Source organism: Haplochromis burtoni, unplaced genomic scaffold (genome assembly GCF_018398535.1).
Source record: "Haplochromis burtoni strain Fernald_Lab_line unplaced genomic scaffold, NCSU_Asbu1 Contig_692, whole genome shotgun sequence".
Taxonomy (NCBI): domain Eukaryota; kingdom Metazoa; phylum Chordata; class Actinopteri; order Cichliformes; family Cichlidae; genus Haplochromis; species Haplochromis burtoni.
This window is the reverse complement of record NW_024583053.1, coordinates 105,466-121,422: the sequence shown is the minus strand read 5'-3', so window position 1 is coordinate 121,422 and position 15,957 is coordinate 105,466. Positions and strand designations below refer to the sequence as shown.

The 15,957-nt window shown below is 39.5% G+C and overlaps 2 protein-coding genes across 24 annotated transcripts in view; both read right to left on the bottom strand.

The window, feature by feature from the left end:
• The window catches only part of LOC121812624, a 10,373-nt gene extending 10,102 nt beyond the window's left edge, over positions 1 to 271 (bottom strand). The window contains exon 1 of the mRNA XM_042215310.1: positions 1 to 271. The gene's annotated coding sequence lies outside the window, so the exon portion shown is untranslated.
• A 7,232-nt stretch (positions 272 to 7,503) lies between these two features.
• The window catches only part of LOC102290810 (CLIP-associating protein 1-A), a 55,910-nt gene continuing 47,456 nt past the window's right edge, over positions 7,504 to 15,957 (bottom strand). For all 23 annotated transcript variants that reach the window (XM_042215283.1, XM_042215289.1, XM_042215285.1 and 20 more), the window contains 8 exons: positions 15,177 to 15,327; positions 14,758 to 14,995; positions 14,612 to 14,665; positions 14,312 to 14,514; positions 14,094 to 14,222; positions 13,803 to 14,009; positions 13,210 to 13,326; positions 7,504 to 12,662 (listed from right to left, as the gene is read on the bottom strand). In XM_042215283.1, coding sequence (XP_042071217.1) covers positions 12,579 to 12,662; positions 13,210 to 13,326; positions 13,803 to 14,009; positions 14,094 to 14,222; positions 14,312 to 14,514; positions 14,612 to 14,665; positions 14,758 to 14,995; positions 15,177 to 15,327 — 1,183 coding nt within the window. In that variant the 3' untranslated portion in view covers positions 7,504 to 12,578. The remainder of the gene's footprint in view (positions 12,663 to 13,209; positions 13,327 to 13,802; positions 14,010 to 14,093; positions 14,223 to 14,311; positions 14,515 to 14,611; positions 14,666 to 14,757; positions 14,996 to 15,176; positions 15,328 to 15,957) is intronic.

Genomic DNA, 15,957 nt, shown 5'->3' with positions numbered 1-15,957 from the left:
CCGGAAAGTTATAAGAAAGACCGTCTTTTATGTCCAGTAAGGTTTGTCGGTCGTACACAAGGAGACATGTGCTACTCGCGAAAAAATAAGGAAAAGTAAAATTAAACACAGAAAAAAGCTGTTGCTTGGGGGAGCTCGCGATGAGGCTGCCATACTCGGCGCCATCTTCATCTTCATCAAAGATGAACACAACCTGGAAGTCTTCAAAGCTGCAGATTCCTGCTTCTTTGGTATCAGTAAAAAAGTGATGAACAAGTTCCACCAAGCTGAACTTTTGCTTTTTCGGAAGATTCAGCTCTCTGAAAGTGAATGAAAATATGAACTGGATGTCCTGGTTGGCTTTGTCTTCAGCCCAGTCAAGAGTGTATTTCTGTGTTAAGACTGTTTTCCCAATGCCAGCCACTCCCTTTGTCAGCACTGTTCTGATTGGTTCATCTCTTCCAGGTGGAATTTTAAAAATGTCTTTTTGACTGATTTGACTGACTGGTCTGTCTGGTTTCCTGGATGCTTTTTCAATCTGTCTGACCTCATGTTCATCATTGACCTCTGCAGTCCCTCCCTCTGTGATGTACAGCTCTGTGTAGATCTGATTCAGAAGGGTTGGGTTTCCTGCTTTAGCGATCCCCTCAAACATGCACTGGAACTTCTTCTTCAGCTTAGATTTTAGTTCCTGCTGACACACCTCAGGAACCCCCGACTGACATGATCGCTGCAGCACCGGGCAAACCTCCATTGGCCCCACTTCTGCTAAACAGGTGAAAATAGGTTTAAAAGCGACAGCAATTAGTGCTGCTGAATCTTGGATCTTTATTTATTTTTTTGCTGTTTTACTTGATGTGGGCTGCCACAAACGATTATTTTGATAGTCGACTAGTCACCGATTATTTTTTGCGATTAGTCAACTAATCAGATCATGCGTCCATTGGACATAAAACGTACAGCTTATTGCATCAGCATGTGTCTGCTCTTATATAACTATCATTAGCTTACAGCTTTAAGTGTTTAATGTATGTGCTAACTAAAAATAAAGACAAGATGATAGTTTATTAAACTTTTAATGACATTTGCAGATTGTCTCGGGGGAGTTTAATAAACTCGTCCGTCTGTTCTTTCTATGTAAAATATAACAGGACACTGGAGTAAATTCTCGACCATTTCACGCTTCTGTTTAATCAGTTCTGTTTGACATTTATTCAGCTGTGTAAAAACTCTAACTTTAATCTCAGCCAAACCAATTTATTGAGGAACAAATAAAACACTGAAAAAAGCCAAACATTAACAATGCGAAAGAACACAAAGGGGTTTGAAAATGATGTGCCGGGAGTTCACTGTTCTCGCCAGCTCTAGTGAACCTTGAACCCTCTAGCTATTGAGCGGGTGGGTAACAGACGTCTCCGAACACGTCAGAGCCCTTTTGCAAATATGTGATGTCTTGATAAACCGAGCAGAAATTTGTAAGTAGCTGCCGCCATTGTTGAAAACTGGAATTGGCAGGGCCGCGCTATGAATTGTGGGATAGGTTGGGCCGCGAAGTATACACCCGACCCATCCTTCAAATCTGGGGAAATGAAGGACGCATTTTTCGGCCACGTTTGGGGGAATCTTCGAATTTGGACAGGCTTCGCTGCGTCGCCGTTATGTAATTGGCCTACAAATCCTGCCTCTGAAGGATGCAGCCGCTAAATTTGGACACAGCTATGAAATCGGACACTGCTTCTTCTTCGGGGTTTAACGGCAGCTGGCATCCTTGTACATGCAGTGCTGCCATCTTCAGTTTCAGTCTGTTATTACACTCTTAAATCCTACTTATTCCTGCATTTTTCGGGATCTTACAAAGCTTCAAACGAAGCATCAACTATTAAATTTGTCGTTGACGATTTTAATAGTTGACGTAATCGTGACTAGTCGACTAATCGTGGCAGCCCTAGTGTAAACACAAAAAAATATTTTATTTCATATCTTGGAATATGCAGAAAATAGAACTAAACGTTAAACAAATTTCTTAAAGTCAAAGACTGTTTCATATAATTTAATTTTTCCTCAATGCCATGTGCATAAAATTAAAAGATTAAAACTCATAAAACATTTTTTAAAAGAGATTTTTTGATTTGATTCTATTTTATATTATCGATTTTACAGAAAAAAAATGTATTCAGGTTGTGTATCATGTTTTTAAAAAGTAACTAAGTAATAAAGTAACTAATTACTTTTGAAAATAAGAAATCAGTAAAGTAATGGGAGTAATTGGAGAAGTAATCACCAATTACCATTTTCAAGTAACTTGACCAAGACTGGTTATAACTCAGTGGAAGGTTTTATGGAGAAATATTCAATTCAGTTTTATTTATAGGGCACCAAATCACAAAAACAGTCACCTCAAGGTGCTTTATGTTGTAAGGAAAAACCTCAACAATCATTTGAGCCCCTATAAGCAAGCGCTGTAATGACAGTGGAAGGAAAAACTTTCTTTTATCAGGAAGACCTGGCCTGGGTGTACCCTGCCTCTCGCCCTAAGACAGCTAGGATAGGCTCCAGCGCCCCCCGCGACCCTGAAAAGGATAAGCACAAGCGAATGGATGGATGGATGGTTAATAAATATTGATTTGCTTTGATAATATTACAAAAATAGCATAATACACAATACAGTGTTCAAATATTTAATAACTTTAGAATATCGTTTCACTTAATAAAAAATTAATACATTTCTAAAAACTCTGGTTTAAAATTTAAAAGCCATTTGAAAGCACAAAGAGTGAACGTCTGAATGTATTATGAGATCCTATAAAGCATGACCTGTTTGGATATTTCTGAACAGTTGTATATTCATGTTCAGCTGCCAATGGACTTGAGGAGTAAATAATAAAACTGAGGATTCTGTCTCAGTGATTTATAGCTGTAACATGTTGGGTAAATCATGTTCATGTTGCATGATCACAGTCTGCTTTAGGACCTGACAAAAGTTGATTAAGAATTAAGACCAGGTTTACTTTAAGAAGTAAGATCAGAGCATTATTATTTTTAATTGTTTGGCCTCACATACTGAAGAGCACCAACAGGATAGACTTACCTTTAAGCTTCATCAGTGTCCAGAGTAATTAATCAAATTCAGCTCAATGTACAGTTATGTTTTTTTACTCCATTACTTCAGCCTGATTTAAGTGTGACTGATCTTCTTATTATACATTTAAAAAAAGTTTTATTCTATGCTTTATAGATTTTATAGAATATTTGTTTACAATGATTTATTTGCATCACACCGATCACATGTAACAAACACAGCATATTTCATGCCAGAAATAAAAGGTCAAACATTCTGGAAAATTATTCTGAAGTGAAACAAACCTTATTTCATGGCAGAATCATAACTAATGCACTTTTGTCAGTGATTTCAGCTCCTAAACAGTGGCCGGAGGAAAGAATTGGCAGAATAATGTGGGCACATGTTAGAGAGGTTTCCCTGTAGATACTCTGTACAAATATTAAAACCATTAAAATCATAAAATTATTAACACCTGTTTTGAATTTCCCCCACAAAGACAAGAATGATCACAAAAGCAAATCAAATATAGACCAGAGTCATCCAGCTACATATAGATCACTATCTTTCATAGATACCGATATTAAAAAAACACCGTGTTTAGAAAAAGTCATTCCAGCACTCAATAAAACACACACACACATTCCTCCCCATCCCCATGTGCCTCCTACTTTCCGCTCCACCACACCCACCCACTCATGCAGAGCCTTGAGGTGCAGGTGTGTCACCAGGGTGCAGGGGAGGCATTCCTCAGCACACACACAAAAACACACAACAAATCCTCCTATACCGAGTTTTTCACTGTGTAATCCTGAGATGAGACAAAACCTCACAGCAATCATTAAATAATGGATGAATTGTATTTCGTATGCATTATTTATTAATCGAAGAAGAGTTCAGTCTTTTTTTTTATTACACAAAGGTTTTCTCACATTGTTTTTGATCAGAATGAAGTTTGTAACTAGAAGAAAAGTAACTTCTCTGATACTGCAGCACATCTTTACTGTCTGGAGCTCTTATCTAGTGGTTGCTGGTCAGGCTTTTGCTGCTCCTCTTCCCTCAGCTGTGGAACTCCTACAGAGTTTATGTAAAGATGGGCGTAGCTTTTGGTTTCTGGATGCTGTAGTTTGAATCCTTTTGGTTGCTGTTGTGTTGGTTTTATGGATCAAGAAGTAACGATATGTGTATGAAAGAGTGGAGTACTCAGTTATCAGCTAATCTATAAAATGTATGAATGCAACACCCAGACTGAGATACCTGCCAAGGAGTAACTTCTGTGTCCTGTTAAAGATTTATTACATAAAACATGGAGACTTTAAATATAATTTTGTGTTAGGTAACTGTTTCACTGAGTTAAAAAAAAACAAAACATATTTAGGCTTTTTACTCGAGTAAAAGTTACAATCCTAGTTAAATTGCTTAAAAGTAAACAAGCTCTTAGAATCAAAGTAATTCGTCTTGTGGGATTAATATAAGTGTCTATGTATCAGTCTTAGCTATAGAGAGCATTCTGTTTATGTAAAATGACCATTTCATATAGATTAATGATCTATATGAAATGGTCATTTTACATAAACAGAATAACTTTACTGCTTTACAGCATAACTACCTCTAGGCAGTTTAATTCTTAGCAGGGCCTCAGTGTGGTGATTAATGTAGTGAAACCCTGCGTGCCCATCAAGATGATGCCGTGGGAAGTGAGCAGTAATCCATTGGAAAATCTGTGGCGCTTCAGTCTGCAGCAGCAGGGAAAAAGGGAAGGCCGTATGTTTGCATCCAGTATGCAGATTTATGGCTTTTCCCTTTGATTTTCCCTTTGAGATTTCGCCAAAATGCTGGAATAGTTTGTATATATAGTTTTGTATAGAATAGTTAGTACATAATTATTATATACTATGATTAGATAGTCTTTGCACTTTTAAAATGAAGAGCCACCAGTTGTTGTTCCACGATGCCTGTTGATACTAGATTTTTACAAATTGGTGAAACTGCCTTTATTTGTGCAGGAGTTTCACATCCTGTGAGGTTCAAAGAGAAATGTCTAAAGAACAGAAAGAATGGAGGGATGACTTAAAATAATCATGCCCTGGATTGATGTGAATCCTGTCAGAGGATTTACAGTAATAAACTTTAAGAAACACATCTTTCCTTAAAAACGTTTTATTCCACTCAAATAAACTGTTATCATTTCAGCACCATGGACAGCACACACAGTTTTTATGGTGATCTCATAAGCAGTCATCTTACGCTTGACTTTTGAGTAGTGGACCTAACATGCAGAAAATAAAAAGAAATCACCAGTTTGAAAAACCGCCAGTCTTAAGCAGTTGCGCTCAGACTCACCATGGTCGTGTCTTTCTGTGTGAGCGATGTTCTTGGCGACGATGTTGCCATTGCTCACTGGAGGAAGCAGAAAGAACAGCAACCACAACATCTCAGATCTATCTGGTAACCTGTCAACACAAACAAATAAACATTCAAAGATGAAAACTGGAGAAAACGCCGCTGAACCCCTAATGCTCTTAACACTCTTACTGTGATTTTTTACTGTGATTGAGTCTCAGTGTCCACTTGTGTCTGTGTCAGGCCAAGAGGCCAAGTACATCTAAGATTTTCTTAGGTTGTTTCAAGTTAGTGTTTGAAAGCTGTACTACCAACCAAAAGTCAAGAAACAACCTCACTACTAGACACTGGACACATAATATTGGCACCATGTTTTGAAATTTGAGGGTTTTTTGCCTATGTGTCAAGTAAGATACTGACCATTTCAAATCCAATCTGATGGGTTCATTTTACCACAGCCAATATTACATTACTTAAAATCAGCTAACTTCTTAACTCAGACTTAATTATCACTCCAAATACTTTAAGTTGCTTTACAAACACATCTTCTGTGCATTTAAAAAAAAGAAACTTGGTGTATATTCCCTTTCAAATTCTGGATGATTTCCAAGCTGTTGTCTTTTGTTCTCCTCTGTAACCCTGACAACAGCTGCTGCTCATTAGCTCCAGCTTACACTCAGATCTTTCTAAAAGTTAATAACCCTGCAATGTTTCATGAACTAAAAAATATTTCTGAGAAAATATCATTGCCTTGACCTTTAGATTTCTGTGTTCAATCATTTCTATCAAAAACATCAGATATTAGAGGTTCCGTTGAAAGCTTATTATTTTAAACAGCTTAGTCCACTGAACTGCTTCCTCAGGCTGGGCATGTGCAAGAAGTCATAGATGCACATTTACACACACTGTTGAAGGACCAGGAGAGTGGACTTATTGATATGTTTTGGTGGTTTTCTCTGAAACCAACATAAGGGGCTGATGTCCCTCAGATAGAGGGGAAAATAGAGAAATAAAGTCAGTAATAAGCTGTTTGAATGTTGGATTTTCCTGAAGCTGTTGAAGACTGCTTATCTGCAGCTTCCTAGAATCAGCTAATCGGGGTCTAATTTGGTTCCTGGCCTGGCCACCTTTAATATTTCAGGAGTGGCAGTTACCTGCCATACAACTACAAACCTCTTTATTCCTGATGACCTGCACTGGCTGTGAGGTTTATTTCTCTTTGCAAATTGTAGAAAAACCACTGTATTTCCCTCAGCAGGTGGATGCGGCAGCATTAGATGTAGATGAGACTTTAAACCCAGGAGTCTCGGACATTTTCCTTTGCTTTCTTCTCCTCTGTTTTATTTTTTTCCTTGTCTTTTTCCATCCTTACTCACTTTCCTTTTCATCACATTCCTCTTCCTTACACTCCTCCTCTTCTTTTTCCAACTATTCCTTATTAATCTTTTCCTTCCTGTTTTCCTTCCTTCATTTTTAACTCATTTTTTCCTCTCTGTGCTTGCCTCTTCCTTTTCATCCTTGCACCTTAAAATGTTCAACCTTTTCATCCATCATTTCACTGTCCCTCCTTATTTCTTCCCTTCCCTATTAAGTCCTCACTTTAACCCTTCATACGTGCTTTTCAGCAGTCCTTTTCCCTCCTGACCTTCTTTTCTGTCCTTACTCCTGCCCTGCTTCCATATAATCACTCCTGCTTATTTTGTTTCATTACGTACTTTTACCCGTCTTTTCTTCTTCTTTATGTACTTTCGCTATTCATCCCGTTGCCTCCTTTTTTCCTCTAAACCCCTTTTTTCAATCAATTTCATAATCCTACATCACCTTGTTCTTGAGTGAACATTCAAAAACTTTGGTGTTTATGCTGTCTGCCTGCCCAGCAGGGTGACAACAATATTTCATCAGCCTTTTACAATGACGGGTAATAAAAACAATTTTAAACCTTATAAAATGGGAAGAATTTTCCTCCACTTGTCCTTTAAATCTATTAATATTTAGTTGAAATTTGCTCTTTATTAGATACCTGTGACCAAGATTAAATTGAGTTTAGACGTCAAATGAATTCGTAGAAAACTGGACCTGGATAAAAACACAAATAAATGTTGTAATAAAGACAATAGAGAAAAGAAGTCTGATAGTTTATTTCAAGTTCTGCGAAATCTATCACAGGTGAAAGAGAACCAAACATGTAAATATATACAGTCATACACAGGGAAATAAAACAGAATATAAATACTGTGTAGCATGAAAGGAAACTAACCAACTAAAAAAACAAACTGGAGCCATGCACTGTAAGTCGTTCGAATGGAAAAAAGAAGAAGCTTGAAGCGTATTTACAGCATCATTAAAAAGGTTTTCTTCTCGCCTTCAGAAGCAGTGAATCATAGTGTTAGTACAGGTTAGTATTGGACAGAACAACCAGGTGTATTGCAAGAAATCTTTCCTCAAAGGCACTCAATCAGGAAATCAAAATAATGTTCTCAAATCTTAATTTCAAGTTGACTACATTTAACGATTCCTGTGACACACTCATGCAGACGCAGTTTCAAGTTACACTGTAGATTGAAATAAAGGGAACTGAGTTTTAGTTGCCAAAACTGTAGCCTAAACTGCAGCAAGTTTAACACCGGATCAGCACCACTGGACTGGACACGCTATGGAGGACTTCGACATTCAGTTCAGAGGGAAACGCTGATCAGATTCTCAAAGCTGAGAAGAGTGACAACGGCCACTGGTACAGTACATTTAACAGTCCAAGTAATGTGTCGGAAGAGATTCAGTAAGGCCTGGAAACATCCTTCACTTTTAAAGACATTCTGGGAAATGTTTGCTTTTTACTGAGAGTCAGACGTATATGCAGGAATGTGCAGAAATAAAAACTGGGACCCTCGAGAGGGTGGGTATAGCAACAGAAAGCATTTCTATTTCTACATGCATCCGACAACACACTACCTCTGAAGATGTAAACACAGATTCCATATTGGCTTCACTTTTCAGCCCCAGAGGTTGGAAGTAAAACTAATGCTGAAACTGAAAATCCTCTAATGTGTGCTAGAGGCAGTGTCCCCATAGACTACTGTGGTAAAATGTCCAAATTTATAGCTGAAGTAAACATCTTCACAGCTGCTACAAAAACAGTTTTGGTCAGAGCAAGAGCTGCAAAGTTTTGTAGGTATTGTAATTTCATAAAAACCAGACTGACAGACAAAGCTTGATTTCACTGAGAAATTCCACTAGTTTAAAGTAGAGACCATGCTACACTGGGACCACCTGTTTCACATGTATTAAGGCGTGGCCTATCTGCTTGATGGCCAGATGGTGTGTCACAGGCAGCTATAGGTTTTAGCTGTCTGGTAGACTTCACCTCAGCCTATTGGAGTTCCTAAACTGGACCTCTGGCTTGAGGTGATTAATATATTTGGATAATAAATAGAATCACATCATCAGCATGTAGTGGCAGTTTGTGCTCAGTCCCTTTTGGAGCATTTTAATGCAGTTATCTGACACATGATAAGCATTGTGTTGCTGTGATTAGCTGTTCAAGAAGTTTTCGTTTTACGGAGTCAAATTCTAGGATTTTACTTGGATGTTCCTTAGCACTGTCTACTATTGTATGTTAGTTAGTGAAAATGTAGTTCAATTAAGCTAAATGCTTAGAAAAATCAGATAAAGTTCTGACATTCTTGTAAATATCTAAAATTAAGCTTGTAATGATGGATGATCTGTAATGTTCGGATCCCCACGCAAGCCATTTCTACACAAGGGAAAAGGGTCCAAATTTACAGAATGGAATCTCTGTAATCTCATCTGACTCTCAGCAAGAAAACAAATCACTTTGCTGGAAATGTTGGATTATTTCTCATCTTCTGCCCCCTCTGGAGTGTTTGTTTGGACTCACTTAGTGTGCGTGATGGGCGGAGTTCAGCACCAGGAAAGTGCAATCAGTCAGTCGATCAATCACTATTAAAAATTTCAGTCGTTTTTCCATCGTCATCGCTTCACCTACACTTCCTGCTGAGATAAAGTACATACACCAGAGTGGTTAGGCGCGTTTGTTAGTATTATAATAAGCAGCAGAAGGTTTAATTATAGGTGCGCTTATTCGAAAATGACACTTTTTTACACTGACCGGCGGAGCGTCTCAAAGGAGGACCTAAATGGGAATCTACAGTGTTTCCACAAGGAAATCCCAGCTGGATTTCTTGAAGTTTATTGCTAATGTCCACTCTGTTTCTTTTTTTACCACTGGCACTTCACCATTCAGCAGTTCAGCATTGTCGCGCTCATGTAGTAGCATCTAATGATTCAGATCGTCAATCTTTCCCACAGGTTTGTCATTCACATTTTAAAGGTCAAAAAAGTGACTTACATTCGATTTGGGAGCCGCTGATGCAGAGAGCACGGCCGCTAATACTATTTCTGAGATATTTAGGCCTTTATTTTGACCTTCAGCTTGAGCTTTAATATATATATTACAGTATTTTGGAATGAAAGTCCCCTAATCACAGTAGTCTAAACTTGACAGCAGTCATCAAAACTAATCAACTCCCAGTTTAACCCAAGCTGGGCCGTTCAATTCACAGGAGAGAGCAACACTGTTGTCATTACAGTGGTTTTAATTAGGAGCTGATTGACCTTTTAGTTTTTGACAGCCACTAAAAACCCACCATAGCTGAAAAAAAAATTAAACTTATGTGACACTCATCAGCTTGATTTTCCATTTAAAACTCAATAAAAGACAATTTAATCTTTTTTGTTCGTTATATCAGTCTCATATTTACGTAGGACGATGAGAAGCTTTCTACCTTTGGCCTGAAAAAAAAAATCATAAATCTGTATTTAATTATTGTCTCCTTTTGGTCACAAAATGTGCATTTTTTTTATTAACATTTACAAAGTGAGTTCAGTCTTTACGTTGTCTAACATAAATTAGATGATGGTGAGGATATTTACAGTCCAAATGAGTGAACGACCAAAGCAATCACCAAAAATATGTTTTCTTTGGAATTTTTCTTATTGTGGTCCTCAGTCTGTCAAGCTGACAGTCATTTTTTACATTTTTAATAAATAAATACTTCTTTTTTTTTTTTTTAAATAAGAAGATGGATTAGTGCTATACTTGAAATTAGTGATAATATTTAAATGTTTGTGTGTAATTGGAAAGTATTGCTTTAAGTGTCCTGGTTCTTATATCTACTTTTATGAAAGTATGCATTTAAAGTTCTGACCGGAAATAGGGGAAAAGAAGAAAAGCTCTCCTTAAATTTAGGATCAACCCAAAAAAGTACTGGGCAGACTATCCATCCATCCATGTTCTACAGTTGTGTGCAAAATTTCCTTTCTATCACAACTTAAAAGAAATCTTTGTCTTTCAATAAATCTGCCTGCTATGTTCACATCAGCAGAAATGCTACAGAGAAATCGACACGTGTTTAGGTCAGTATTTTCTGCTGCCGAGTTATCTTTGCGTCATATGTAGAGATCTGTAATGAAAGCTTAAATGAAGTCACATTTTATGTTGATAACTGGAACACATATTTAAACATAAATATTGATAATTTAATGATGATTTAAAGACTAATTACACTATTTTTCAAACTTTTTCTAACAATTAGAAATGAAGTCCAACGCAGCATTTTAACAGCTTGTTTCTCAAACACTGCAATATATTAAAACCTTCTTAAAAACAATATTTATATAAATAAAAGGCAGCATTAAATTTCAAAACTTCCTAAGCTAAAGTTAAGATTACTTAAATCCTACGATCAGCTCTTCAACATGCTTCTGTAAGCTGTTTAATCAGCTGAAATTTACCCTGCTGCTGCTAAAGCTTTTATTGTGAAAGTCACGTATACAAGAAAGTGCTGTTCACGCGCATGTAGGACAAATCTAATTTCCAACACTGAATATTAAATCTGTGTGTGTGGTCTGTCTCTTTCAAACCTCCACCTCATCTCCAACAGCTCATTTAGACAGCTAACTAAAGCAAACCTGTGATTTCAAAATAACTCTCACTCACAAGTCTAGTTCTTCATCTAAAAACACGGCCGTTTCAATTTGACATTTTTTTTCCAATTCAGGTAGAAAACTGTGATCTGTGAGGTGAAATATTTAGCCTTGACTATTAAATGGAAATCTAACTGATGAGTGCCACAAAAACAGAAATAATTTGTTCCTTTTTCACACCTTAAAAAATGACTTTAAAATATAAACACTGCTGTTTTCTGCTGGTTCTTGGGCCCAGAACAATAAAACTTTGCTGATCTGTAGTGCTTAAAATCATTGGCCAGCCAAATGATCAATCACTGTAAACTGAGACGAGCTTCACATCTTTTGAAATAGATTATTCCAGGACTGAGTGCAACCCCGTCGATTCTCCCATCGCACTCACAGAGGCATGAGCCCATTTTCAAAATAAAGCTTGCGTTGATCTTTCGATTATCTCTGGGATTCAGCCTTTTAAAGACCGTAGTGCTACTTTCTGTAACAACTCATTCAAATGTTAAAAACTGGAAAACGTCCCATCGATGAGGCAGTAGTTCACGAAGGAGACTCGCGCTCACTCAAAGCTCTTTACATTCAATAAAAGGTTTGATGTGTCAAAGCAAAACAGTGTCCAGGAAGTGGATTAAAGGTACTAAAAAGGAATAAAAATACTGACAGAAGGAGGAAGCTACACTGCAAAAACTCTCCTCTTCAGGTCCTTCATGGTTCCACGATCTCCTCGGCTTCAAACTGCACCTCACATCCAGGAGATTAAAGACGACGATGATGAGATGAGGAAGAGGAGATCTTGGTTTCAGGCACACGGCCTCTAAAAATTGATCATTTCCATACTGGAAGATGGAAGATGAAGTCTTAAGGCTAATGCATCTAGTGGTGGATCTTCATGAAACGTCTCAAAAGCCAGGGTCACCCTACCTCCAAAAAACGAGCTGAACTTTATGGATGATGGACATGAAACTGGAGCCGTGACAGCATGAGCTCCTCAGGGACTTCAGCTCCATCAGCAGCTGAAGGAATGAGATGGAAGATGGTTTGGGAAACAGAAGCTGGTCAAGAAGATGAGGTGCCAGGCACCTGGTCCTACAAAGAAACTGATGATGATCCCACTGGTGGTGACGTCGCCCCTCAGGTCGATCACCGGCTGATGGAATGAAACTGTTTATAAGCGTGTCTGCGAGGATGGAAGCTGCAGGAGTTAGTAGGAGGAGATGTCGGAGGAGCTGCTGCTGTTGCTGGTGGAGGTCTGCGCCCGCTTGATGTAAAGGTTCAGCAGCTTCATCTGCAGGAGGAAAACAGCGGCGCGGTCAGAGGACTCCAAGAGCTCTGCAGATAATCTAAAGCTCACTGCTCTTTAAACACTATACTAAAGTTAAGTTATTGTAACAAAACTTTATTTATATGACAACATTCAAACAGGTAAACACAGTTTAGGTTAGTTCACAATTAAGAAAAAAAACACTGGGAAATTTATGAAAAAAAAAAATAAAAAAATACAAGAAAAATACTGTTAAACAGAGAAATTTATGAGAAGATTGTTGATAAATTTATGAGAAAGATTTACTAGAAAAAATTGTCAAAATTATGAAAAAAGAGCAAATATCTGTCAAAAATTGAATATTATTAAGAAAAAATGTAAAAATTAAAAGCTTTTGTCAAACTTACAAGAAAAAAATTTACTCACAAAAATAGTGAATTTAAAAGAGGGGAAAAACAGGCAAACTGCACGATTGCAAACGCCCTTTCACTGTACTTTTAAAGACTTAATATTTCTGCGGTGAATCGTCTCTACGTGTAGGATGCCGTTTCAGCTGTGTGGTCTGAAATACCTTGCTGCCGGTCAGCTGAGCCAGGTAAGGCTTCAGCTCCTCTCCGATCACAGAGTAGATGGCCACCAGGCAGAAGACGCTGGCCTTCCTCACGCTGCTCTCAGTGTTGTCGTAGCCCTGAAACAGCAGAAGGAGAGACTGATATCAACACAATTGAAACAAAAAAGAGTTTATCTCACCGATGACTGTGTGAATAATTTCTGGGATAAAGCTGATCATACGGCAGAGGAAATTAAAAAGATATTTCAATATGTGTCTAAATTCAGTCTTTTCAGGTACAACATGAAACACACGAGTGCTACTGACACTAGTTTTATTTCAGTATAAAAAACTGTCTAAAGGCAGTCTCGGTCTATTCGTGTGCTGCATGGTTATCTTACCTGTCTCTGGATTTTAACCATATTGTATTCTTGTGTTTGTAATAACACAGTTTAACCATTTTTAAGTGTTTTCATTTACTCAAACATTAAATACATTTCAGTTCACACATCCTGCATACTGGAGCCCAAATGGTGGATACAAGTCTGTAACATGAGCTAATCTTGCGTGTTTATGAGCAGTTAAAGCATCTACAAATTTAAAGAATGAAAAACCTGCAGGAGTCCGGGGATGATGTCGGGCAGCAGCTGGTGCAGCGGCTCTCTGGTGATGCGTTCGATGGCTCTCGTCTGCATCTTGATGGCGGCCAGGTTGATGGGGTAGTCGGCCGTCTGCACGATGGGGCAGAGCACCTTGATGCACTGCTCGGGGTGGATGGAGCCCGCCAGCGTGGAGGCCGCCTCCTCGGCCGCCCGCACCACCTTCAAAAGAAGAAAGGAGCGCCATGAGGGTCAGAATCACAGGAAGACCGGAGGAGTGGCCTCTGGGTTCTTTTTCATCCTCACCTCCTTGTGCGAGTCTTTGTGGGCCTCCAGCATCTTCATGATGGTGAGCTCGGCGTAGTTCTTGAAGCGGGCGGGCTGGTTCCTCAGAATCTCCTTTAGGACTCGCAGGGCGAGTGCCCGGATTGTGTGCTGGGACAGCGAGAGGAAACGAGTCACTCACAGGACATTCACAGCAGTGGGGAAAAAAATCAAAAACAACGGAAGCCTCGCGTCCTCACGTCTTTGTCTCCCAGCGTTTCGAGCAGGAGCAGCAGCATGGTCTTAAAGTGCTCTTCCCACACCACCAAGCTGTCCTCCCGGGCCACCTTCAGCATCTCCAGCAGGGTCCCCCGGCGCTCCTCGGGGCCCCGCTCCCCTGCCTGGCCCTGGGAGAGCTCCTTCAGCAGCTCTCCGACCAGCTCCAGCTGCTCAGCAGCCCCGGCTGTAGGTGGAGGGGAAAGAGGTAGTTTTTAAAAAAAAGTGAGAACAAAGATCAAATAAATAATTTGTTCACCTCTGAGGTTTTCTGGTGAGTTTACCTGGGAAACCTTTGGGGTTCAGGATCTTGTTTTCCACACTTTCCTGCCGGCGGCCTGCAGAGTGGGACGGGAAAGACAGAAAAACTGAATCTTTACCGACGCAGCAGGACACACACTCCTGCACAGCTTTTGTCCTAAGGTCCCACCTTCTCGCAGCTGCTCCACAGCGTCCTCGTACAGCGCCTCCTTCAGCGCAGCTTTATCCATCGTACTGATGCCGTCCGTGTAGTTGTATGGGTTGTACTCTCTGAAGCGCGGGCCGGCGAAGGATCGAGGAGACGGCGTGTTCAGCAGAGAGGTCTTGTTGTCCAGGGCAGTGCGCCCGCCCTCCACTGCATCACCGCTGGGACGAGGTTCGGAGTCCGAGGAAGCCCCGCCTCCAGTCTAAGATTCGGTGACACCAGAGCAGATGAGTTATTCTGAGTCTTTACTCCAAAATAAAATAATCTTTTTTTTTCTTTTTGACGAAAAAAAAAAAACAACCCAAAAAAAATTATCTGTATTTGAATATGTTTAACAGTTATTTCAGTTATCTGCCCTCTGGTTCCTCCCTGTAACTCCTCACCATAACGCCATCCTTCTTGCCGTCCCGCCTCAGCGGTTCCACCAGGTCCTCCTGGCTGCGGAAGCTGAAGTTCTGGATGGCCTCCGTGACACCGCGCAGCGAGCTGTAGATCTCCTCGGAGTTCAGGTTCTCGCTGTCGTACTCCAGCATGCTGCAGCACGAGACAAGTCCAATGGGCATTTTAGACAGGATGTAGGCAACATCGTCAGGGGATCGTCACTTACAGGGAGAGTTCATTGCTAAATCAGATTCACATGTTTTTCCTCTGGCCTGTAGAGCGTGTTATCCATATTTACCTGGAGCTGTAGAGGCGTCGGCCCCAGCACTAAATCGCCCTGAGGTGCTCCAAGCACCAAAAACACATTTGGAAAACTCAGCAGTAAGGACTCCAGACCTGTTTGGGTTTTTTTGTTTTTTATATCCCCAAACACAGAGGTACTTTCATCCATTACATCATGTTTATCCAGGATCTTCAAAGCAGGATTTTCTTGTATGCAATTGGAATTTAATGCTATAAATATTTTTCTTTCCCTACAAACTAATAGTTGTCCCCATTTTACTTTGGTGGTCAGTTAATCCACTCGAGGTTTGAAGAAAACTGGTGTTTAGATCAGACTGTGCTGTGTTACTTTTTGTTTGTCTCGTAATAAATTTCTTAAGAAAAACTTTAAAGTTACACTTTGTAAAAACTCACCACTAGATGTCAGTAGGCTGCAGAAACTGAGTTCTGTTTTCTTACCCCTGACATGTTCAGTGCGTAATTCTAGCTACAGTGGCCACT